The sequence below is a fragment of the Neomonachus schauinslandi genome, chromosome 3 (genome assembly GCF_002201575.2).
Source record: "Neomonachus schauinslandi chromosome 3, ASM220157v2, whole genome shotgun sequence".
NCBI lineage: Eukaryota > Metazoa > Chordata > Mammalia > Carnivora > Phocidae > Neomonachus > Neomonachus schauinslandi.
The window spans coordinates 76050217-76074586 of NC_058405.1; the positions used below are offsets into that span (position 1 = coordinate 76050217).

Sequence of the window (24370 nt, forward strand, 5' to 3'; positions counted from 1 at the left end):
GAGTGCACCGGGCCTGTTTGGCCAGAGCAGAAGGTTCCAAGAGAGAGGCTTCAGAGGTCAGCGAAGGTCAGGCTGCAGGCGGGGCAGGGCCTGGGGAAGGTGGAGCCTCTGGATTGTGTGGGCCTTGCGGCAGAGTCTAGCTGAGGGACGAGGTGTGGCTGCTGTGTTCCAGGCAGAGGGGGCCGGGGTAGGGGTGGCTGCAGTGGGCATGCGGAAGGACAGCCATGTCGGCGTGGGAATTTCTGAGAACCAGCTGACGAAACTGGTCTTGGGGAACATCGAAAAGCGGCAGTCCGAACCGCCTGCAGGTTGTTGGGTCTCAAAGAATTGATGGGTGGGTTAGGAGAACCTGTCTTGTAGGGAAGTAGGAGTCTGGTGGGAGACCTGTCGTGTTGAGCATGGATAAGGACAAACCGTGGGGCGGGCGCAGGCTGCAGGACCCACAGCTGTGGGCAGGGGAGACGACTGCGAGCCGGCAGCCACGGAAGCCGGGGGAAGCCCAGGCCGTGTGCACGGGGCTGGCAGGGCGGCGGCAGCCTGCGAGCGAGAAGCGGAGGAGAAAGGAGGTGGGCCGGGGGCTTTCGATCGGACGTCAGAGGGGACAGTGTGTGGAAGCCAGGTGGTAGGATGTTAAAGAGGGGCGCAGTGAGGGGAGCGGGTGGTGGCTTCGAATGCTCACTTGGTCATGGGCACGACCACGTCTATCAGAGGACGACGGGGAGAGAGTTGGATTTGTGCCTAGTGCCTGCCTTTTCCTTAGAGCAGAGCTAGGGCGGACACAGTGGTGCAGCGGGTGCCGCTCTCCCAGGGAAGCCACGTGCGACTTTTGGGGTACACGGAAGGGGCCTTCGAGTGGGACCAGGGCACCGAGTCCTAGAGCCCCCACCCCGCAAAGATAGCCCCTCCTCCCTTCCAGCCACTCCCACCCCCAGTCTGTACATTACCCCCCCTCCCCCCGCCCGAAGACATCATGGCCCAATGCCTGCCGATAACCTGACGCCGCTGCGCTTCCCTTCCCAGCAAGAGGGCTTTGCCATCTATTCCGAGTACTGTAACAACCATCCGGGCGCCTGCGCCGAGCTGTCCAACCTGATGAAGCAGGGCAGGTACAGACACTTCTTTGAAGCTTGCCGCCTGCTCCAGCAGATGATCGACATCGCCATCGACGGCTTCCTGCTCACCCCAGTGCAGAAGATCTGCAAGTACCCCCTGCAGCTGGCCGAGCTGCTCAAGTACACCACGCAGGAGCACAGGTGAGGGCGGCGCGCGCGCCACGGGCCCGACGCGACGCCGCCTCTCTCGGCCGCGCACCCTGGGTCCCCGGGCCGGCACTCACGGCTGCGCGGAGCGGCAGCGGCAGGCGGGCTTAGGTGTCCTCCTGACACTCTCGGTTAGCCTCATGGAAGAAATTGTCACCTTGCTTAGAATGTTCAAGATTATGAGGTCTTGAAACAGGGTCATTGAAGAGGCTCCAGAATATCCATTCCTAGAGATACTAAAAAATTAAGAATAATTCTTAAACTGTGTCATGAGCACACAGGGATTTGTATTGTACTGTTGGTCCTTAAAACTGATGTCTGATCCTCTTTTGTAGCTACGCTGTAGTTAAAAGAACAATTTTTAAAAGACACCAATGTGAATACAGTTTCAGAAATACTTTGCTTCCCCTCCTAGGGCAGCTCACCCTCAGAGCAGTATCAGGTATTGCAACAAAAAGTTACTTTACAGAAGGGTGAGGACTACCGAAGTTTAAACTTCTGAAGAGTGGGGAATCTCAAGGATACAGTTAGTGAAGGGTTAGCTTGGAGAAGCATCCCGCTGAGGTCCTGTTCAGCTCTAAGCCCTTTCTTTTTTTTTAAAGATTTATTTATTTTAAAGAAAGAGAGAGGGAGAGAGCATGCATGGCAGGGGGAAGGGCAGAGGGAGAGAGAGAGAGAGAGAATTAAGGCAGATTCTGCTGGGCGCAGAGCCCAACACAGGGCTTGATCTCACAACCCTGAGACCATGACCTGAACCCAAACCAGTTAGACACTCAACTGACTGAGCCACCCAAGTGCCCCTAAGACCTTTCTTGCCCAACCTGGGTGCTTGCTCCGTCTCCGTGATCTGTTCCACCCCATCCCCTTGTGCTTGGACACGGGGCTTCTCATCATGGTTACCCAGATGCTCCATTTCCTTGTGGGACTTGCTTTGTCCTTAACTAAGTTCTTCTAGGGGAGCCAAAAAGTTATCCATTGCTTAGTTAATAACAACTCCCTGTTTTCCTGCATGTGCAGAATAATGTATAACCATGCTGTGGTTTTTTGTAAGATCTCACCCATTCAGTGTTGGAATGGGCATGCCATCCTATGCCATTCCCCGAGATGTGCAGTTCCCAACTGTGCGGTGCCTTTAGCTGGCACTGGTTGGGTCATTGCTGTGTTCTCACCAGGCCAGAACCGGAATGCCAGTGGGCAAGGTTTTAGGATAAAGCTTACTGTTTTAGGTAAGAACCACACTTCACCCGTGACATCCATGTCACCGGTACAAAGCTTTCAGTGCACCTGCAGCCCTTGAACAGACGATCTTGAGAGGTTCTAGTATTGGGGGCGGGGGGACAGGGTTGTACCCAGAGGAAATTTGCTGTGCCAAACCACAACAGTTGTGGGTTTTAACAGCTAAGTGTCACCCTGAGAGCAGTCAGATTATCCATGGCAGCGCCTGGCCCTGCAGGGTGTGCAGAACGGAGCTTTCTTTCATCCTGTCTGCTGCCGGACTCCTGTGGAGCCACGGAGCTTGCAAAAGGGATCTTTTTGCAATTAGAGTGGAAGCTGGAAGGAAAAAAAGAGCTAGGTTGCCAAACAGTAGAACCTAGATGTGGATGTCCATTTAAAAAATTAAGATTAAAGGAAAAAGAGAAAGGAGTTCATTGAAATAGATAAAAGGGAAGAGAGCTATATACATATATTTTTTTTCTTTTTCTGATGGAAAAATCAGAAAACATGAGTGCAAGGAAAATAGCAAAGTCAAGAGAGCCAGAAATTTGCAGAAAATGTTAAAGAATAAAAACACACGATGATGAGGAGCTAGAGAAAACATATAAGAGAATAAGAAGCAGAGACATCCTGACAGACGGGGGCAAGCAGATTGGTACATTCCAAGATGGGCAAGGTATGACCAAGAGTCTATACATCATCCTTCAGCAGTTAATTTTTCTCTTTTAAGGGCATTTTTCACTATGAGGCATTTGCATACTTTGGCTATTCCCCCCCTGCCCCAAAAAAATCCTTTTAAAGGAAATGACAGAAAACCCATTTCCTTGTCTTCAGGAAAACAAAACAATTTTTTTTTTTCAAAAAAACAATATACTCTGCCTCTTTCCTAGAATTGACAGGAAAACTCGTAGGAAAAATGTACAATTATTTTGTACACTTTCTTCATTGCTGGAGGCCTGGGGTGACTGGTTGCTCCATTATTTGGACAGTCCCCTTGTGTCTATTTTGTTCTTCCTTTGTGCTCTGCTGCTGAATGTGAATAGGCCTGTCTAGAGGCAGCAGGGTCTGCCTTGTGGGGGAATGTCCAGGGACTTCCCAGGGGCTGAGTTATTTGTGTTTGGTAAATAGACAATAGAATCTGCTTCCAAGGCTTTCTTTCCTTGCTGAGCAGGAGGATCTAATTCGGTGCCACTGAGATTCAAAGGCTCTGTCTATCTCATAAGACACAGGAAAGTGCTGGAAAGTAAAGAATTTAGCTCATTAGCTAGATGATTGGTTTATGTGTCCCCAAATTAACGCTGAGCAAAACCTGAACGTCAAACTTTCCAGTACAAGCCACGCTCTGCTGTAGTCTGTGTGGTGATTAGAACTGTAGTTTGTTTTCTTGGTACCTACAGTTTTAGAGGCTAGTTCACCACGTCAGGCCTCTGTGGCTTGTGTCCTCTTTGTGTCCCTTTCTTGAACATCTTAGAAGATGAGACTCAGAGCAAATAATTACTCTTGGGAATGGTTAGTGATTATTAAAGTACTTTATATAGCAAAACTGGCTATCTGAGAACCAAAACAGTCATAAAGACTGTCCTTTCTTTATTAGTAAAAATAATCCATTGTCACTGTGACTAAAACTTATTTCTTGTGGCCTTTACTTTCATTCACTGTGATTTCTGGGAAATGAATGAAAACATTCTTACTCCGAAGAATTCTGGATTGCATTCAGTCAGTTCCCTTAACCTATGGAGACTGTGGTCTATTCATGGAGGAATGAGAAAAAGGAAACAATGGCCATTATTTAAATGCTACTTTATCTAGACTATTAGTATACAAAATCCAGGATGGAGTGTATTACTTTGTCGGCCCTGCTTTGTGAGTTTCAGGTTATATGGTTAAAATGAACCTCCTACTTTACAGTGACTACAGCAACATAAAGGCAGCCTATGAAGCCATGAAGAACGTAGCCTGTCTGATCAATGAGCGCAAGCGCAGGCTGGAAAGCATAGACAAGATAGCACGGTGGCAGGTGTCCATCGTTGGCTGGGAGGTAAGTGAGCACCCCTTCCTGCACCTGCCCCGCCGCCCAGCACTGCTCACGCCCTCCCTCACTCTGGTCTAGTTTGATGACATACTGTGACATCCTGTGATTGATTCGTTATATTCTTGGCTTTAATGGTATATATATTTTGAAGCAGGTGGTTGAACTTAACAGTCAGCTACTTTACCAGTAACTCACTTCCACCAAAAAATCAACTCTGAAGAGTGTCTGTAATTAATTTATTGTTTACGCTCTGTCTCTCCTGCTAGAAAGTATGCTCCATCAGAGCAACTAGAGAACATTTTTAAAGTCTTATTTATTTGACAGTGAGAACGAGTTGGGGGTGGGGAAAGGCAGAGGGAGAGAGTCTTAAACAAACTTTGATCTGAATGCGGAGCAGGACATGGGGCTCGATCTCATGACCCTGAGATCACGACCTGAGCCTAAACCAAGGGTTGGACCCTTAACTGACTGTGCCACCCAGGAGCCCCTGGAGAACATTTAAAATACAAACAGTGTGGTAGGAGTATGGACTCTGGACTCACACTGCCTGTGTTTGAATTGGGTATGATCTGGGCAAGATTAAGATTTTCATCCTTAAGATGGGGTTGAAAATATTAGCTATATCCATAGAGCTCTCATGAGGATTATATAAGACGGTGGCAAATGCAGTGCTTGGCTCGAGCTGTCATGATGGTCCTGCGTGCATATGTGCGCACACATGCACAAACATTTATTTATAAAAACAACGCTGATTGTGTTTACCACATGCCTGGCACTGGTCTAAACCATTTTTATATGTGAACTCATTTAATCCTCTCAATAATCCTATGAGGTAGGAGCTACTGTTACTCCCATTTTACAGATAGGGAAATGGAAACATGGCAGGATTAAGTGGCTTGCTCGAACAACTAATGTTGTTCTGATTTTTTTCAGACCAAGCACAATTCATTGTACATTAAACTAATTGGTCAGAACTCACTGTCCCTAAGGATTAAGAGAGTTTGGATTGAGAAGTTAGGTTTTTAACTAAAGTAGGTTATAGCAGTGAACGTTGGAAAGAAATACGTCTATTTAAGGGGCCATAGAGCCTTCTGGAGCTTGGATGGGCCCTTAGACATCACTGTGTTTAACTCTCTTACTTTGTAAGTGAAGAATCTGGGGCACAGAATTGCTCTAGGCAAGCAAGTAGAAGAACTATTTTGGAGTCAAGCTTTTTTGCCTCTACAAAATATTGTATATGACTAGGATTGAAGGAGGATAAAATCTTATAAATCAAAGGCCAGTGTTGTACCAAATACCACACAGTTCCATTGGGTTAGACCCAACCTGATACTGTAAAGATGTGTTTTTCCCTTGTGTTCTTGGACTGTGACATTTAGGGGATAATTTATTGTCAGAAGTTTACCAATACCTTGCTGGCAATTTGCTGTCTGGTCTTTTGTTTCCAAGATCCTAAGCTAGTTATTATTCTGGGAGCCACTATACATACCAGACTCAAAAGCCAGAGCCCCAGAGTCTGTAGCATTAAGTGCCCCCCCGTAGAAAGCCTCCTTGGTGTCCTTATTCTCTGGGGAGCAGCCATTCCAGACTGATTGGAGCCCATTCATCCAGCGCGTTTATCACCAGTCCTTCCTTGTAAGGAAGGCCCTTTGGATGACACAGAGGCACTGTAACATTTTCCCACAGGGTAGGAAATAAAAGAAGTTTCACACACAAGGAGACGAACCACCCGAGGTGTAAGTGGCCTTTTTTTCGCCCTGCTGAGCTGTGACTGGACCTCCTGTAACTGGAAAGTCGGAGAAAGACTGTGTGTCAGGACTTGTTCTTGTATCCATGACACATTCTCAAGGAATCCAAATGGGAAGGTCTTAAAATATGTGTCCATCCTTGCAGGGGCTGGATATCCTAGACCGAAGTTCCGAACTGATCCATTCTGGGGAACTGACCAAAATCACCAAGCATGGCAAGAGCCAGCAGCGGACGTTCTTCCTGTTTGACCACCAGCTGGTGTCCTGCAAGAAGGACCTGCTGCGCAGGGACGTGCTCTACTACAGAGGCCGCACGGACATGGATGAGGTGCAGCTCGTGGACCTGGAGGACGGACGGGACAAGGACTGGAACCTCAACGTGAAGAACGCTTTCAAGCTTGTCAGCAAAACCACTGACGAAGTTCATCTGTTTTGTGCCAAAAAGCAAGAGGACAAGGCGCGGTGGCTGCAGGCCTGCGGGGATGAGAGGCGGCGCGTGCAGGAGGACCGCGAGATGGGTGAGCAGTGCCTCTGCCTTCCGGCCTCAGGCGCTGGCCCCAGAGGCCAGCCCCCTCCCAGAGTGAAACGGCCCCCCCGGCAAAAAGGAGCAGGATCCGCAAATCCCGAATACAGTTGACCCTTGAACAACGTGGGGGTTGGGACGCCCCCCCACATGGTCAGAAATCCAAATGTAACTCTGGACTTCCCCAGAACTTCACTCTCCTAGCCCACTGCTGACCGGAAGCCTTACCGATAACACAGTCCATTAACACACATCTGTGTTATATGCATTATATGCTCTATTCTTACAATAAAGTCAGCTAGGGGAAAATGTTGTTAAGAAAATCATAAGGAAAGGAAATGCATTTACAGCACTGCCCTGTATTTATCAAGAGAACCCCACGTATAAGTGGACCCACGCCGTCCAACCCCATGTTGCTCAAGGGTCAGCTGTGCTTCTAAGCCTGCTGCGGGACAGGCGTGGCAGCTTGAGCTCCTACGGGCGGCGTTCGGTTGGCGTCTGTCGTTGGTGCTCGCGCTGCCCCACAGCACCCGTTAACGTGTCCTGCTTGGCAGGATGTCGTCCTAGTGTCCATCCTGGTGACAGTCCTTGCTCCTTCTCCATTTGTAATCTTTTCAACCTCTTACAGTTCCTCGAGGAGTAAGGTTCTTTGCTGTGGGTTATGTTGAACACCTCAGGGTTAGTATGGGTTCTGGTTCTGGTTTTACTCTGTAATGGCATCACTTGTTTGTTTGGGTTTTTTTTTTTTTTTTTTTAATTCAATTAATTAACATATAGTGTATTATTAGTTTTAGAGGTAGAGTTCAGTGATTCACCCGTTGCATAGAATACCCAGTGCTCATTACATCACATGCCCTCCTTAATGCCCATCACCCTGTTACCCAGCCCCCGCCCCCTCCCCTCCAGCAGCCCTCAGTTTGCTTCCTGTGGTTAAGAGTCTCATACAGTTTATCTCCCTCTCTGATTTCATCTTATTTTATTTTTCCCTCCCTTCCCCTATGATCCTCTGTTTTGTTTCTTAAATTCCACATATGAGTGAAATCATATAACTGTCTTTCTCTGATTGACTTATTTCACCTGTTTTGAATGTTTCTCATGTCTGTTCCTAAATCCAGGAATGGAAATTTCAGAAAATCAAAAGAAACTCGCCATGTTAAATGCTCAAAAGGCAGGACACGGAAAGTCAAAAGGTAAGTTTTGAAGAAGGCTTCATTCATCTCCTTATCTCCTTCATGTATATCAGTATGGGAATTAAAATCGCGAATGTCTGAGGTCGTCAGCGCACTGAGGACCAGCTCTCAACAACAGAGAGACGTGCAGGTGAAACTCAAAATGATAGACACCCCCCCTCCCCCCACAAATGGGTGGTTTAGAATAATCTGCATTTGGTTTTGAGTGTGAGTATGCTTCAGTTTTTGCTGACATTTGAACATGAGCCTGTAAGATGTGTTTTGAATTGGCACCGAAGAGCTTCGGCACCTCCCCATCCTGAGGTTGTGCTGGCGTTCTGCCTCCGGCCAACCAGTTCAGCGGTCTGAGGCAAACCAGCAGCTCCTGCGTGTCTTGGGCACACGTGGAGGAAATCTCCAGCCCCAAACTCCTTATCAGTGCAGGCTGTGTTCTAGTGTAGGTAAGAAAAAAGGTCTAAAAATCCAGTACATCGAGAAATGAGCTGAAAAGAAGACACACTAGCTTATTTAGAGCAAGGACTCCCTACCCTCCGTGCACATTAGAATTGCCTGAGCAGCTACTGAAGATGACCAATACTCAGGTCATGCCCCATCGTCCTGATGCGCAAAGATTTTTTTACAGTGCCGATAATACACATGATGTCACCCAACAGGAATAAAATAATAAGGATTTTTATTCCAAAAATATTTGTTATATTCTTAGAACCTTTTTTTCAGGTTGACTTCCTACTCTTAAGAACAATTTATCCTCTGAAATATGTCCCATTCAGGATTTTCGTAACTGAAAGTGCAAAAGGAAGACGCAATTAAGCCCAGGATGGTGATGTGCCATCAGCTGAGGGCCAAGAAGAATTCATTACCAAAACAACCCTTAGCATTCCCATTTCCCTGTTCCCTCCGCTCAAAGGCAGAATTCCCACCACCCCCCCCACCACAAAGTGATAAATCCATTTGAAGAGAAAAAAACCCTGTCTTGTTCTTTTTTTGAATCTCCACTTCAATGGCAGGTGACCAGTAAATATCCATTTGTTAGACTGTAGTAGTTGGTGTCCACGTTTTCCAGGAGTCACTGGCTCAGCAACTAGGCACCGAAATGGAAAGAACGTGGGTGGTGGTGGGTGGTCCCCTGCCAGGCACCTCTCACCGGGGAAGGCCGGGAGAGCCTTGTGGCAGATCAAGGCCAGGATGCCTTCTGAACTGAGTCCTGGCTCCTTCTAAGAGCACGCTCCTTCCTCCTGTCACTCTGACTTTGACGGTTAGCTTGTGATCCTGGAGCTCATTGTGCTAGGCCTTTCTCATTACCTCTGCGCAGATTTAAAATGCCTATTCCAATGAAACCGTTTCGATTAAGCGTTCTCAGCGCGGTCCTAGCTCCCTTCATTCTCACAGCAACTGGTAGGTGCTGTTATGATGGCTTCTAGATGTACTTTGCGTTCATATGAATTAAGGATCAAGTTAAGAACTCAAGTCTTCCTTTTCGGCTAACGAGTGACGCTGGGTCCATGTTCCACCCTTCTCCCCTCTCGAGTTAGGCTACAGCGGATGCCCCGTGGCCCCGCCGCACCAGAGCCTGCACCCCCTTCACCAGCGCCACGTCACCGTGCCCACCAGCGTCCCCCAGCAGCAGGTGTTTGCCCTGGCCGAGCCCAAGAGGAAGCCGTCGCTCTTCTGGCACACGTTCAACAAACTCACCCCTTTCAAGAAATGAAAACGGGAGGCCATGTGTTGGCTGAGGTGTCTGTAAAGAGGAGAACCATTTCTGTGTGTTCAACCCAGTGCTGAAAACTTCCTTTGGGGATGGGTGAAGAATAGAAGGTCTTGGACGTGACCGAGGTGCCTCTGAAGACCCAGCTCCTTGGAAGGGAGATGGAGGTCATGACGCATGGCCCTGACGTCCACGAGACCCCTCTGGGACCTGTGCCAAGGTGGCTGGGCCGCAGGAGCCCGTGACCTGCTCTGCGGTGAAACTGAGCTGTGACCCCAGTGGGCATCGCTGATCACGGGCGCGCTCCCTGCTGCCATTCCTGAGGAGGGCCTCGATTACAGTGCCACTTTGGCATGTGGATTCCCAGGGGACAGTCGTGATGGGGTTGGTACGGTAGCGTCTCGCCAGCACGGGAAGCTGTAGCTGTCTTCCACAGTATTAGGCAACGTAGCGCCGCAGAGCAGATGGCCGTGGCGTCCCCTGGTGTCCCCTGAATTGCTACCAAGTGGTAGTGCCAGCTTCCTCTGGCAAGGTGAGTCCTCGACAGGCTAGAGGGAGAGGCACGATGAATCCCTCCCGTGGAACATGGTCCGGGCGCCTTCAGCATCCTGAGGAGGCAGCTGCTTTCCAGGGAGAAAGTGCAAAACCCTACCATGGGGTGGACTGTCCTTCTCGAGTCAGGTCCCCTCCCGCGGTGTGTGTGCAGCATGTGACTCTCCAGACAGAAATCACACCTGCTTGCACGTCATGACCTAAGGAACTAATCAGACCTACCCGTTTGCAATATAAAAACCCATTTACTTAATTTTCTGGTAAGCGAGATATGCACACGCGCCTGTGGAAAGGCATGTTCAGAGCGTCAGTGCGTTCTCCCCACCTGTTGTTTCTGGCGTCCCCACCAGTTAAGTTACAGTGACTTGAACATTCCACCCAGAAAATATGCGGTTCCCAGCAGCCCACTTTCCTCAGGATTCGAAGCCGACTTTGTTGCATAAACCCCAAATGGTAGTGCTAACCCCGCCCTTATTAACCTGTCAGGAGGGTTCTGAAGGTTCTTTCTCTATTAAGAGACCTTAACAACAGTACATCTAGACTCAGACATGGCTGTCTTTTTAATGAAGGCCACGTGGGCTGATACGTGGTGACCGTAATCTCCTTCTCTTTGTCTATATTGTAAATGTTGATGAAAATAACTTTTAAATATGTCTGGAGAAGACAGGTTCTGCAAGGGAGAGGCCATTTAAATGTACTTAGTGCACTGGACGGGGGTATCGTAGTCCACACTTCGGTTTTCTATGTGAGAATCCCCTTTTCATACACTACTCTCAGAAAGTCCCATTTTCCAGTAGGCCTGTGCTGGAGCGTAAACAAACCCGTAACATCCTAGACAAAGGTAGAACGTGTGCCTCCAAACGTCTGGTCCCTCCTTCCCTCCCCACCTTCCGCCCTGCCCAGGACCGGTCCCGAAGGAGGTGACATCACGCATCAAGAAGACCTAATCCTGGACGTCGGAGTGGGCCTTAGAGCACTAACTGGAAATGTTTTCTGGTCAGCCTCAGTGATTGCTCCCTTGTACGTAGGATGGCTGCAAGGTTGTGCTGCCCTGGGGTCACTGACCCCGGGGCGGCTTCTCTGGACCGTGATACCCAGTGTCCCAGGATAGAGGTTGCTTCTGTGAGGAAGCTTCCCAGGACGTACTGTGGCTCCGAGCGTATGAGCGCGCACACGCGTGTGTGTGTGTGCACGCACGTGTTGTTTCTTTTTGGCTAGACCTCTCGATTTTAGTTGCATTTATATAACTGACCTTTTTAATAAGAAGATGTAATGATCTATTTTGAAAACTACACTTAAAATGCTTTTTGTGGACCCCTCAGCAATAATAACTCTAGGAGTCTCTGTGCTGAACAGAGTTGTTTGTATATACAACAATTTTGAATAGTTTTTATTTTTTTTAATAGTAAGAAAATTAGGGAAGAAAAGAGAACCATTTGCTTATGTTACATTTTCAGTGAGGGTTCAATTCAAGTAAAGAACTTAATGGGCTCCCATTTACTAATGTTTCCTAATGCGCAGTGAAGTGCTTTCATCTGTGACAAGTCCCGCTGTATTTCCCACCTGAGCCCGAACTTCCGGTTACCCGCTGTCCCTCCGGGGACTCTCCAGCAGAAGCAGAAAGCTGGGGCCCGGCGCTGCCCCCGTGAGCTCGGTGCGGTGTGAAGAGTCAGTTGATACAGTACCCCACCCTGAATGGGTCCTGCTTGGCCTTTACTGGTGATTTTGAAAAATGAGAAATTGTTTAAAATCTATGTAGCTTGAGTTTTATTACCAAATGCATGAGTTCAGTAAAGAATAGTGGCTCAAGTATTCGAATTTTAGGTTTGCCCCACTTTCCTTCTTGATGTAAGTCCTGTGTTCCACTTGGTAAGAAGACGAGAGAAACCAAGAGCTCCCAAATGGATTTTGTACGGATTTCATTGGGAATCTTGCTTTCTCCCTTCTTTTTCCTCACTCTAACCCCATATTGCATAATATGGATGTCCCCACAACACACACACACACACACACTCTCTCTCTCTTTCTCTCTCTCTCTGTCTCACAAAGATAGCAAAACACTTTGACAAATCTCACCTAATTTATTATTTATGTTTCAGAATCTGTTGGAAGATAGTTGAAATGGCCTTGGGTCAAAAGCAACCTTCTTGATTTTCATCATACCTAAAATGCACAACCACCTTGCAGTAAATCGTAAACAGTCATAAAATGGAATTTTTGTAAAATCTTAGAGAAATAGCATTCTTCGTCTTTGGCCTACAAGTAAGCAAAAGACTGGCAGCAATGTGCCAGAGCTTTCCTGGGGTCCCTTCTTCCTAGTTTTATTTTCAGTAGATCTCCTCTTTTCCCCGTAGATCTGATTTTGTTGTTGAAAGCAATTCACCCCCGTCTCCATGCTATTTCTGAATATTGTTGTGCCTTTTTATACCTAATCCAGATGAAGACCAACTCCATGCCTGTTCAGAAAATCCCCTCAATCCTACACCGCTGTTGTCTAGACACAAAGCAGAAGTGCATTTAATTCGAACTTTGTTTCACAATAGAAATCTTTTCTAAAATCCATGGTCCAGCATTTATCTGCTGGAAAACTCTCCATGCCCAAATGGCTGATATTTCTCAGTACACATCAACTTAGTTATGCAGCCAGGATAGAACAGCCTGATCTACTTGGAGTTAAGGAGAAAATTGATGTCTTGTTATTTTATGGAAGAGGGGAGATATAGATGTGTCCCTCACAGGACAGCACTAACAAGTATGGATACATGTCCTTCTGATGGCTGACAGGCCAGGGACTCTGGGCACAAATCAGCTGGGTCAAACTGCTCAAAAACATTGGTCCCTATAAGCTTAACGTACACATGTTCTCATTAAAATTCCACTTGGCTAATGCTGTTATTCTCAGGATGCATGCAGTGAAAGTAGAGATCAAACAGTTTTAAGAAGAAGAAGTAGCAACTATCTGATCTTAAAAGGAAGAACCCAGAAACTTACATATTTGATGCAAATGTTTTTAGTTACAACACACTTGGCGTTATTGTCCTTAGTTATCTCCTAGGCATCGACATTTGTATTTAGAAAATACTTTAACGGATTCTGTAATTTAGTAATTGGTCTTTTTTGTAAATATTAGCATCGGTTGTGTTTGACTTACCTCTTTTGCAGGCTTTTAGTAACCTTTTCCTTGAATTTAATGCAACATGAAGACAATGTTAAGTCACGTGACAGCTTCCAAACTGATGAATTCGCTGTTGACAGCTGAAGTATGTTGTACAAGACTGCTATAACTTGACCTGTATTTCTGTTGAATGAAGTTTTTGTAAAAAAAAAAAATATTATTTACAATGTTATTTGAATGATTTCTTGTAAATGCTGTGAATCTATATTTGTTGTTTTGTATCTGTATATTAAAGTTAATTTGCCAAACTGGTTCCAGTAATGCATCTGAGTAGTAAAATAAGACATATATATGCATATATTTTAAGTAGAGAGCAAGTGTCAGGTGGGTTTCTGGCATTTAGAGCTCATTTCCTGTCTGGACATCAATAGACTTCTTTTCAGTAAAAATTCATCCATTGGTGAGCAGGCTAAGCCACTAGATAGGTATGGGAGAAAGGGCTCCCAGGGGAACAGGGAGGAGCCACTTGCCTGAAAAAGTCACCACAGGTTGGATAAAGCCAAACCCAGAGTGCTACGGCCTGCTTGCTCTCCTGCTCCTGATGATGGACCAAAGATGAACCGTGTGTGCCTTTATATACACTTTCCATTTCAGAGCTGCTACCCAGTGGGGATGAGGCCACTTCACCAGGAAGGCTGCTGCTTACCCTTTGGGGGCAGGGAACGTTCGAATTTCCTCTCTAATTAACAGCTAGAGAAGTTAAGTAAATAGCCCATTGTTTGCTGTGACTGTAATCAGAAAAGTATTCTCATGAAAGTTGCCAAGCCACGAGTCCCCTAGTCCCCACTGTTTGTTTGTTTACTCTCAACATCCACCTACTGAAACCGATCTGCTCCCCCTCCTTGGGCTGCACTGGGAGAGAGGGTTGGCTTAGGCATGGGAAGGGGGAGCACTGGGAACCTGAAAGCCTGCCTCTCCAGGGTGGCTTCCAGGGACCAAGCTGGTGCCCTATGGAGGAAGGGGTGAAAAGAGGGTAGTGAAACTTTCTAGAAGAGCTGAGGGGGAGAGGGCCTCGCATGACAGCCACCTGCCCTGTGCATTCAGGAGGCAAGCTGAAATGGGTAATCCTCCAAAGGAGCACGTGGTCAGAGAGGGAGGCAGGCACAGAAAGGTGTGATGAAAATTCAGCGTGGATTATGCAACACTAGGGGTGTGTTCAAGTTACGGCCTATGGCCTTCGAGGAGCTGAGTCCTCTCATCTGGTGTCAGGGCAGGAAGGTGGCCCAGGAGGCATCCTGGAGGGCTAACCCAGCACGGCAGGGCCCCTGCGTGTGTTGCTTGAATCAACATGCCACGAGGTGTATGAGAAGCCACAGTGGTGGAAGCTGGATCCCGAAGGGCCTGCCAACCAGGATGAGGTGCTGGGACTTCATTTTGTAGGCAAAGAATTGAAGGCAAGGAAAGCTGTGCCCAAATTTGCTCTGGAGCTCAGGCCAGTGGCAGAGGAAAGGGTGGCTTTAAAACCAGAGGCAGGAGATGACTTGGGAGACCGTGTCCAGCAAAGAGACAGTGGGAAAGGAGGGGAGGCTAGCTGTGAAGGCTGCCAGCCATGGCCCGTCACACAGCCGTTGGGAGGAGATGTGCCTCTCAAGTTCTGCCTTGGGGTGACGGCGGGGTTGATGGCTGGGTGCTGACGCCATTGATGGATTCAGAAAAGAACAGCTGGGATGGCGGGACCCGTGTGACCGTCTGGTCCCACCCGTGGGTGCAATGCTGTGTGCAGCTCCAGAGAGAGGTGAGCGCGGGAGAGGCAGGTGGAAAGGAAGCAGAGAGCAGACAGCTGAAGGAGGGGATTGACCTCGGAACACCCCCAGAGGGTGACCAGGTAGAGGAAGAAAACAGGGAAGAAGCCTGGAGATGAGGACATGGGGCAGGGCAGGGACAGCAAAAGCAGAAAGGAATTGTCAGCAGGGCAAAGCCTGCTGCTCCCTCCCTCTGAGAAAGGATTGAAGGTGTCTGGGTGCCTTCAGGGATCAAGAGGTGCGCCTGCCATGGGATGGTGGGAGACAGACCGCCTTGACTCAGGTCACCGAATTAAATCCTGCCACTTCCCTGGGACGTTGGGACTGCTTTGCCTGCGGTCCAGATGAGGACTTTGAGGCATGGTGAGTAGAGAGGGTGTTGCCTCCGTTCAGGGGGACTTGCCCTACACCCTTCATACCCCGTTCTCTGTGTGGCCTCTGCAATCCGACTAGGTTGTCTGAGTTGGTTCTCAACACAGCGTTGAGTACATTTGTTCTCCTGATGCTATTTTTAAGTTTGAGATCCATGTTCATAGACTCTGATCGGGAAAAATTAAAAATTAATGATTACATGGCATCAAAAAAATCATCGCACCATGCTTCTCTCAATGGCCGATGGTGTGTGTGTGTGTGTGTGTGTGTGTGTGTAGAGACGAGCATGAAATTCTAATGTACACAAGTGTCTAAAATCAAAGGGTCTACACAGAAGTTTGAGAGATCTAGTTAAATGATGTCCATTCCAATGGTCCGGGAATTCAAATAATCTGTTAATCTTCGGTTTTGTCCTGTTGGCCCGTAATTGGCCCAAGGTCAGCAGGGAAGCTGCTGAAGCAAAGGCATAAACATCACTTTCCGGAAAGACACCTGCTGTGTGGATTCCTTCTTCCAGACTACTCGAAAGTGTACCATGCTTTCTCTCCCTTTATTAAAAAGGACGGGGGAAAGGAGTTAAGTTTTCTGAACCGGCACCAGTAGAAGATGCTACCTGACTCAAGCAAGTGTGGCTGCAATTTTTGAAGTTCTTCCAAGACATCTTGTGCCTTACTCTGTTCCCTCCCCTTCCTGCTGTTTTGCAGCTAAACCCACTAGGGAATTGTATGGCAGGAAGGCATGATTTTATTTAGTTAGCCCTTGATTCCTGGTTTGTGCAGCACCTGGGTGCAGCCTGCAGCCCTGGGGGTCAGGTAAGTGCAGTAGGAAACAATTTCTTTAAATTCGGTTTAAGGCATCAGAGTCCGAAGACCGCTCTTACATTTTTGGTGTGTGATGATCCTGCTTAATTGTTTGCAAAAATAGGCAGATCCTACAGAGTTTTGGGTTCAAAATTCATTCTTGAGGAAGAGAGTGGACAGGAGATAAAAGCAGATTTTGAAGGTCTTCTGCCGGAACACTGCACACTGCCTGGGAGGAGGGAAGGCCGCTGTAGAAAACCTTGTCAGAATAGCAGACTTTTCGAGAGAGCTTTCTAGAGAAGCTGGTAGATTATTTGGCACAAATTTCGGTGTGTACGTTTTTATATATTTATGTAAATACTAATTTACAAGGCGTAGCTTAAAAACAAGCCCCTCCACGTATGCTGAAGAAGAAATACATGAAGTGTACAATGCGTAGGGCATGTGGAAGAAAATATTCGACGAGGAAACATCTTGTGATGTTTAAATCCTTAAACTTTCGAATGTGGGAGGGACGTTAGGGCTTGTTTCAGCCCTTGGATTCGCTGCACAGACGCGGAGGCTCAGAGGCTGGGACACCCACTACAGATTGCTCAGCCGGCCTCTGGCAGGTCTTTCAGTAAACTAACATTTTATCAAGAAATTCAGGAGTGAGGGAGAAATCTAGGTCCAGCATAGGAGGAACAACCTAGAAATCAGGAACTAAGTAAGGAACTATTGAGGGGATGGGGGGTCTAACTCCAAAGCCCTTTGCAGTCTGTGTGCCTCTGCCCTGAACCGTGTCAGCAGGTCAGGTTTATGAGATCACAGCAGAATGCCAGGGTCCTTCGCCCCATGAACTTGACGTTCAACAGAAAGATTGCCTCTATTCTCTATGATTCGCAGGCTTATATGGATCTGTCTGAGGCAGTGACTATTTTCAGTTTTTTAATCTGTTGCCTGAAGGGCTGTATATCAAGGGAATGCTCGGCTACTCTGACGATTGGGTGAGTGCACATGGCCACAAACCTCCCTCACTTTGGGTGAGTGCTCACACTTTGACAGCAGGAGCCTTGCGCTAGTCAAGACGTGGGCTTAGTATCTGAGACAACAAATGTAACTTTTTATTTTTATAAGTAACATATTAATATAATGTTTACTATATGCGTTCCTTGTGCAAGCCCTCAGGTCCCTCATCTCAGTTTTCTTACAGAGACAGTGCCATCACTTATTTCACTACTTATTTGGGAGCAAAGCCTATTCAGTTATTCAAAATCATTTGTTGAAGTTTGCCTACGTGCTCGGCATGCGAAAGAAGCAAGTACACAAAACTAGAGAAAGAAATTACGGAAGGATGAATGCTTGCTTTTTTTTTTTTTTAAGATTTTATTTATTTATTTGACAGAGAGAGACAACACAAGCAGTGGGGTGGGAAAGGGAGAAGCAGGCTTCCCGCTGAGCAAGGAGCCCGATGCGGGGCTCGATCCTAGGACCCTGGGATCATAACCTGAGCCAAAGGCAGATGCTTAACGACTGAGCCACCCAGGGGCCCCTGAATGCTTGCTTTTATCTTAGTTCTTCTCTAGCTGGAGGGCAAAACGGAGTTTATCTTAATTTGACACCTTTATGATCTTGTGATCTTTGTATTATTGGAATAATTGTAACACACGTTTTTTAAAAATTAAAAAGGAACAATTAGACCCCTTAACAGAGGTTGGTCTGGGCCATTTACATTCGACTACTACCAGTCACTTCTGAGTTAAATAGAAGAGGATGGTGTAGATTATTTATGGAATTTGGCTCTAAAAAAACAACTCAATTTCCTGAAATGGCGTAAGTTTGTGACTTCAAAGGGAAACAGCTGTATTTCCTTTTTCAAAATTACTTTATTTGCATCAAAGTGGACCCTGTGATATTTAGAGGCTTCCATAAGATGGCGATATAGTCCTTTGGATGACAAGTCTAGCTGGTTTTAAATATATAGATCTAGAAATATTTTAATAGATACGGCAAAAAAACATTTTTTAGGGCGCCTGGGTGGCTCAGTCGTTAAGCGTCTGCCTTCGGCTCAGGTCATGGTCCCAGGGTCCTGGGATCGAGCCCCGCATAGGGCTCCCTGCTCCGCGGGAAGCCTGCTTCTCCCTCTCCCACTCCCCCTGCTTGTGTTCCTGCTCTTGCTGTGTCTCTCTCTGTCAAATAAATAAATAAAATCTTTAAAACAAAACAAAACAAAACATTTTTTAAAAAGGAAAAACTCCCATAACCCCACAATTCTAAAGCAACTATGTTCACTTGGCTATACTTGCTTCTAGCTTTTGTCACTACTAATACATAATTACATAGGTACCCTCATCATGTGCATGTCATTTTTTAAAAAATTTTTTATTGTTATGTTAATCACTATACATTACATAGTTAGTTTTTGATGTAGTGTTCCATGATTCATTGTTTGCGTGTAACACCCAGTACTCCATGCAGAATGTGCCCTCTTTAATACCCATCACCAGGCTAACCCATCCTCCCACCCTGCTCCCCTCTAGAACCCTCAATTTGTTTTACAGAGTCCATCGTCTCTCATGGTTCATCTCCCCCTCCGATATCCCCCCCTTCATTCTCCCCTCCTGCTATCTTTTTTTTTTTTCCTTAACATATATTGCATTATTTGTTTCAGAGGTACAGATCTGTGATTCAAGAGTCTTGCACAATTCACAGCGCTCACCATAGCACATACCCTCCCCAGTGTCTATCACCCAGCCACCCATCCTTCCCACCCCACCCCCCACTCCAGCAACCCTCAGTTTGTTTTCTGAGATTAAGAATTCCTCATATCAGTGAGGTCATATGATACCTGTCTTTCTCTGATTGACTTATTTCGCTCAGCATAACACCCTCCAGTTCCATCCACGTCGTTGCAAATGGCAAGATCTCATTCCTTTTGATGGCTGCATAATATTCCATTACATATATATATATATATATATATGTACCACATCTTCTTTATCCATTCATCTGTCGATGGACATCTTGGCTCTTTCCACAGTTTGGCTATTGTGGACATTGCTGCTATAAACATCGGAGTGCACGTACCCCTTCAGATCCCTACATTTGTATCTTTGGGTAAATACCCAGTAGTGCAATTGCTGGATCCTATGGTAGCTCTATTTTCAACTTTTTGAGGAACCTCCATACTGTTTTCCAGAGTGGTTGCACCAGCTTGCATTCCCACCAACAGTGTGGGAGGGTTCCCCTTTCTCCGCATCCCCGCCAACATCTGTCGTTTCCTGACTTGTTGATGTTAGCCATTCTGACTGGTGTGAGGTGGTATCTCATTGAGGTTTTGATTTGAATTTCCCTGATGCCGAGCAATGTTGAGCACTTTTTCATGGGTCTTTTGGCCATTTGGATGTCTTCTTTGGAAAAATGTCTGTTCATGTCTTCTGCCCATTTCTTGATTGGATCATTTGTTCTTTGGGTGTTGAGTTTAAGAAGTTCTTTATAGATTTTGGATACTAGCCCTTTATCTGATATGTCATTTGCAAGTATCTTCTCCCATTCTGTCGGTTGTCTTTTGGTTTTGTTGACTGTTTCTTTTGCTATGCAGAAGCTTTTTATCTTGATGAGGTCCCAATAGTTCATTTTTGCCCTTGCTTCCCTTGCCTTTGGCGATGTTTCTAGGAAGAAGTTGCTGCAGCCGAGGTCGAAGAGGTTGCTGCCTGTGTTCTCCTTTAGGATGTTGATGGACTCCTGTCTCACATTTAGGTCTTTCAACCATTTAGAGTCTGTTTTTGTGTGTGGTGTAAGGAAATGGTCCAGTTTCATTCTTCTGCATGTGGCTGTCCAATTTTGCCAACACCATTTGTTGAAGAGACTGTCTTTTTTCCATTGGACATTCTTTCCTGCTTTGTCAAAGATGAGTTGACCATAGAGTTGAGGGTCCATTTCTGGGCTCTCTATTCTGTTCCATTGATCTATGTGTCTTTTTTTGTGCCAGTACCATACTGTCTTGATGATGACAGCTTTGTAATAGAGCTGGAAGTCCGGAATTGTGATGCCGCCAGCTTTGCTTTTCTTTTTCAACATTCCTCTGGCTATTCGGGGTCTTTTCTGGTTCCACACAAGTTTTAGGATTATTTGTTCCATTTCTCTGAAAAAAGTGGATGGTATTTTGATGGGGATTGCACTGAATGTGTAGATTTCTCTAGGTAGCACTGACATCCTCACAATATTTGTTCTTCCAATCCATGAGCATGGAACATTTTTCCATTTCTTTGTGTCTTCCTCAATTTCTTTCATGAGTATTTTATAGTTTTCTGAGTACAGATTCTTTGCCTCTTTGGTTAGATTTATTCCTAGGTATCTTATGGTTTTGGGTGCAGTTGTAAATGGGATTAACTCCTTAATTTCTCTTTCTTCTGTCTTGTTGTTTGTGTATAGGAATGCCACTGATTTCTGTGCATTGGTTTTATATCCTGCCAGTTGACTGAATTCCTATATGAGTTCTAGCAGTTTTGGGGTGGAGTCTTTGGGGTTTTCCACATAAAGTATCATATCATCTGCAAAGAGTGAGAGTTTGACTTCTTTGCTGATTTGGATGCCTTTGATTTCTTTTTGTTCTCTGATTGCTGAGGCTAGGACTTCTAATACTATGTTGAATAGCAGTGGTGATAGTGGGCATCCCTGCTGCGTTCCTGACCTTAGGGGGAAAGCTCTCCGTTTTTCCCCATTGAGAATGATATTCGCTGTAGGTTTTTTTTTTTTTAAATATTTTATTTATTTATTTGAGACAGAGAGAATGAGAGACAGAGAGCATGAGAGGGAGGAGGGTCAGAGGGAGAAGCAGACTCCCTGCCGAGCAGGGAGCCCAATGTGGGACTCGATCCCGGAACTCCAGGATCATGACCTGAGCCGAAGGCAGTCGCTTAACCAACTGAGCCACCCAGGCGCCCCTCGCTGTAGGTTTTTCATAGACGGCTTTTACGATATTGAGGTCTGTACCCTCTATCCCTATACTCTGAAGAGTTTTGATCAAGAAAGGATGCTGTACTTTGTCAAATGCTTTTTCTGCATCTATTGAGAGGATCATATGATTCTTGTTCTTTCTTTTCTTAATGTATTGTATCACGTTGATTGATTTGCAGATGTTGAACCAACCTTGCAGCCCAGGGATAAATCCCAATTGGTCGTGGTGAATAATCCTTTTAATGTACTGTGGATCCTATTGGCTAGTATTTTGGTGAGAATTTTTGCATCCATGTTCATCAAGGATATTGGTCTGTAATTCTCCTTTTTGATGGGGTCTTTGTCTGGTTTGGGGATCAAGGTAATGGTGGCCTCATAAAACGAGTTTGGAAGTTTTCCTTCCATTTCTATTTTTTGGAACAGTTTCAGAAGAATGGGTATTAATTCTTCTTTAAATGTTTGGTAGAATTCCCCTGGGAAGCCATCTGGCCCTGGGTTCTTGTTTGTTGGGAGATTTTTGATGACTGCTTCAATTTCCTTAGTGGTTATAGGTCTGTTCAGGTTTTCTATTTCTTCCTGGTTCAGTTTTGGTAGTTGATACATCTCTAGGAATGCATCCATTTCTTCCAGGTTATCTAATTTGCTGGCATAGAGTTGCTCATAATATGTTCTTATAATTGTTTGTATTTCTTTGGTGTTGGTTGTGATCTCTCCTCTTTCATTCATGATTTTGTTGATTTGGGTCCTTTCTCTTTTCTTTTTGATAAGTCTGGCCAGGGCTTTATCAATCTTGTTAATTCTTTCAAAGAACCAGCTCCTAGTTTCATTGATCTGTTCTACTGTTCTTTTGGTTTCTATTTCATTGATTTCTGCTCTGATCTGTATTATTTCTCTTCTCCTGCTGGGTTTAGGCTTTATTTGCTGTTTTTTTCTCTAGCTCCTTTAGGTGTAGGGTTAGGTTGTGTACTTGAGACCTTTCTTGTTTCTTGAGAAAGGCTTGTATTGCTATATATTTTCCTCTTAGGACTGCCTTTGCTGCATCCCAAAGATTTTGAACAGTTGTGTTTTCATTCTCATTGGTTTCCATGAATTTTTTTAATTCTTCTTTAATTTCCTGGTTGACCCATTCATTCTTTAGTAGGAAGCTCTTTAGCCTCCATGTATTTGAGTTCTTTCCAACTTTCCTCTTGTGATTGAGTTCTAGTTTCAAAGCATTGTGGTCTGAAAATAGGCAGGGAATGATCCCAATCTTTTGGTACCAGTTGAGACCTGATTTGTGACCTAGGATGTGATCTATCCTGGAGAATGTTCCATGGGCACTAGAGAAGAATGTGTATTCTGTTGCTTTGGGATGGAATGTTCTGAATATGTCTGTGAAGTCCATTTGGTCCAGTGTGTCATTTAAAGTCTTTATTTCCTTGTTGATCTTTTGCTTAGATGATCTGTCCATTTCAGTGAGGGGGGTGTTAAAGTCCCCCACTATTATGGTATTGTTGTCAATGTGTTTCTTTGCTTTTGTTATTATTGCCTTATATAATTGGCCGCTCCCATGTTAGGGGCATAGATATTTACAATTGTTAGATCTTCTTGTTAGAACCTTTAAGTAGGATATAGTGTCCTTCCTCATCTCTTATTATAGTCTTTGGCTTAAAATCTAATTTGTCTGATATAAGGATTGCCGCCCCAGCTTTCTTTTGATGTCCACTAGCATAGTAAATGGTTTTCCACCCCCTCACTTTCAATCTGGGGGTGTCTTTGGGTCTAAAAGGAGTCTCTTGCAGACTGCATATCGATGGGTCTTGTTTTTTCATCCAATCTGATAGCCTGTGTCTTTTGATTGGGGCATTTAGCCCATTTACATTCAGGGTAACTATTGAAAAATAGGAATTTAGTGCCATTGTATTGCCTGTAAGGTGACTGTTACTGTATATTGCTGTTTTCCTTTCTGGTCTATGTTGCTTTTAGGCTCTCTCTTTGCTTAGAGGACCCCTTTCAATATTTCTTGTAGGGCTGGTTTTGTGTTTGCAAATTCCCTTAATTTTTGTTTGTCCTGGAAGCTTTTTATCTCTCCTTCTATTTTCAATGACAGCCTAGCTGGATATCGTATTCTTGGCTGCATATTTTTCTCGTTTAGTGCTCTGGATATATCATGCCAGTCTTTTCTGGCCTGCCAGGTCTCTGTGGATAGGTCTGCATTTTTTTTTTTAAACATTTTATTTATTTGTCAGAGAGAGAGCACAAGCAGGGGAGAAGCAGGCTCTTCACTAAGCAAGGAGTCTGATGCAGGACTGGATCCCAGGATCCTCGGATCATGACCTGAGCTGAAGGCAGACGCTTAACCAACTGAGCCACCCAGGCATCCCGTACATGCATTTTAGTCTACTTTTTGAAAATTCAACACAACGTAGATCTTTTACATATTTCTACATGAACTACATAATTATTACAGTGGTTACATGATATTCTACTTATGAACCACTTACTGTTACACGTTATGTGGTATGCCCTTTTTCACTATTATAAATAATGCTGTGGTTAATATCGTTAGCACACAGATTTTGGATTATTAAGAATTTTCGGGATGAGATCACTGGGTTTAAGATGTCTTTTCTCTTTAGCTTTCTGAAGTGCTGGGCAGATGTCCGTTGCCTTCAGCACTGTATGAGAGTCTGAGTTCTGACCTGTTGCACTAGCCTCGTGTTATTATTTTTCTATGTCCTAAGATACCTGCTACCACACATTCATTTCATTTGACACATATTTATTTAACACACAGTTCCAGGCTTAATACTGAGAACTGGAATACAATAAGAAGGAAAACACAGTCAGATGGAGAGCCAGATTTTTAGCCCTACAATGACATGAACAGATGCAACCCCATACATACTATGGTGTCATGAAAGAGAGGGATGCCATGCCCCTCCCTGGGGAGATTTGATGTCGTCGGGAGGGTCCCTGAATCCTGTGTGCACACTAGCCTAGGGTCTTGCCTGAGTGTTCCCTTAGAACACTTGGTCTAATTAGCTGCTCTGCTCCTTCAGATCTCATTGCAAACTTCACCACGCAGCACTGCCTTCGCTCCTGACGGGGTTGGAAAGCAAATCAGGAACTTGCGAGAG

The 24370-nt window shown here is 45.6% G+C and overlaps 1 protein-coding gene and 1 long non-coding RNA gene across 4 annotated transcripts in view; both read left to right on the forward strand.

Moving 5' to 3' along the window:
- The window catches only part of SPATA13 (spermatogenesis associated 13), a 78615-nt gene extending 68457 nt beyond the window's left edge, over positions 1-10158 (forward strand). For all 3 annotated transcript variants that reach the window (XM_044913218.1, XM_021678233.1, XM_021678234.1), the window contains 5 exons: positions 1021-1253; positions 4383-4512; positions 6400-6772; positions 7893-7967; positions 9500-10158. In XM_044913218.1, coding sequence (XP_044769153.1) covers positions 1021-1253; positions 4383-4512; positions 6400-6772; positions 7893-7967; positions 9500-9675 — 987 coding nt within the window. In that variant the 3' untranslated portion in view covers positions 9676-10158. The remainder of the gene's footprint in view (positions 1-1020; positions 1254-4382; positions 4513-6399; positions 6773-7892; positions 7968-9499) is intronic.
- Positions 10159-10271: 113 nt separating this feature from the next.
- LOC123324320 lies at positions 10272-13561 on the forward strand. Its single transcript, XR_006539749.1, has 2 exons — positions 10272-11220; positions 12324-13561. It is a non-coding gene; the product is annotated as an uncharacterized LOC123324320 (long non-coding RNA).
- The last annotated feature ends 10809 nt before the right edge of the window (positions 13562-24370 follow it).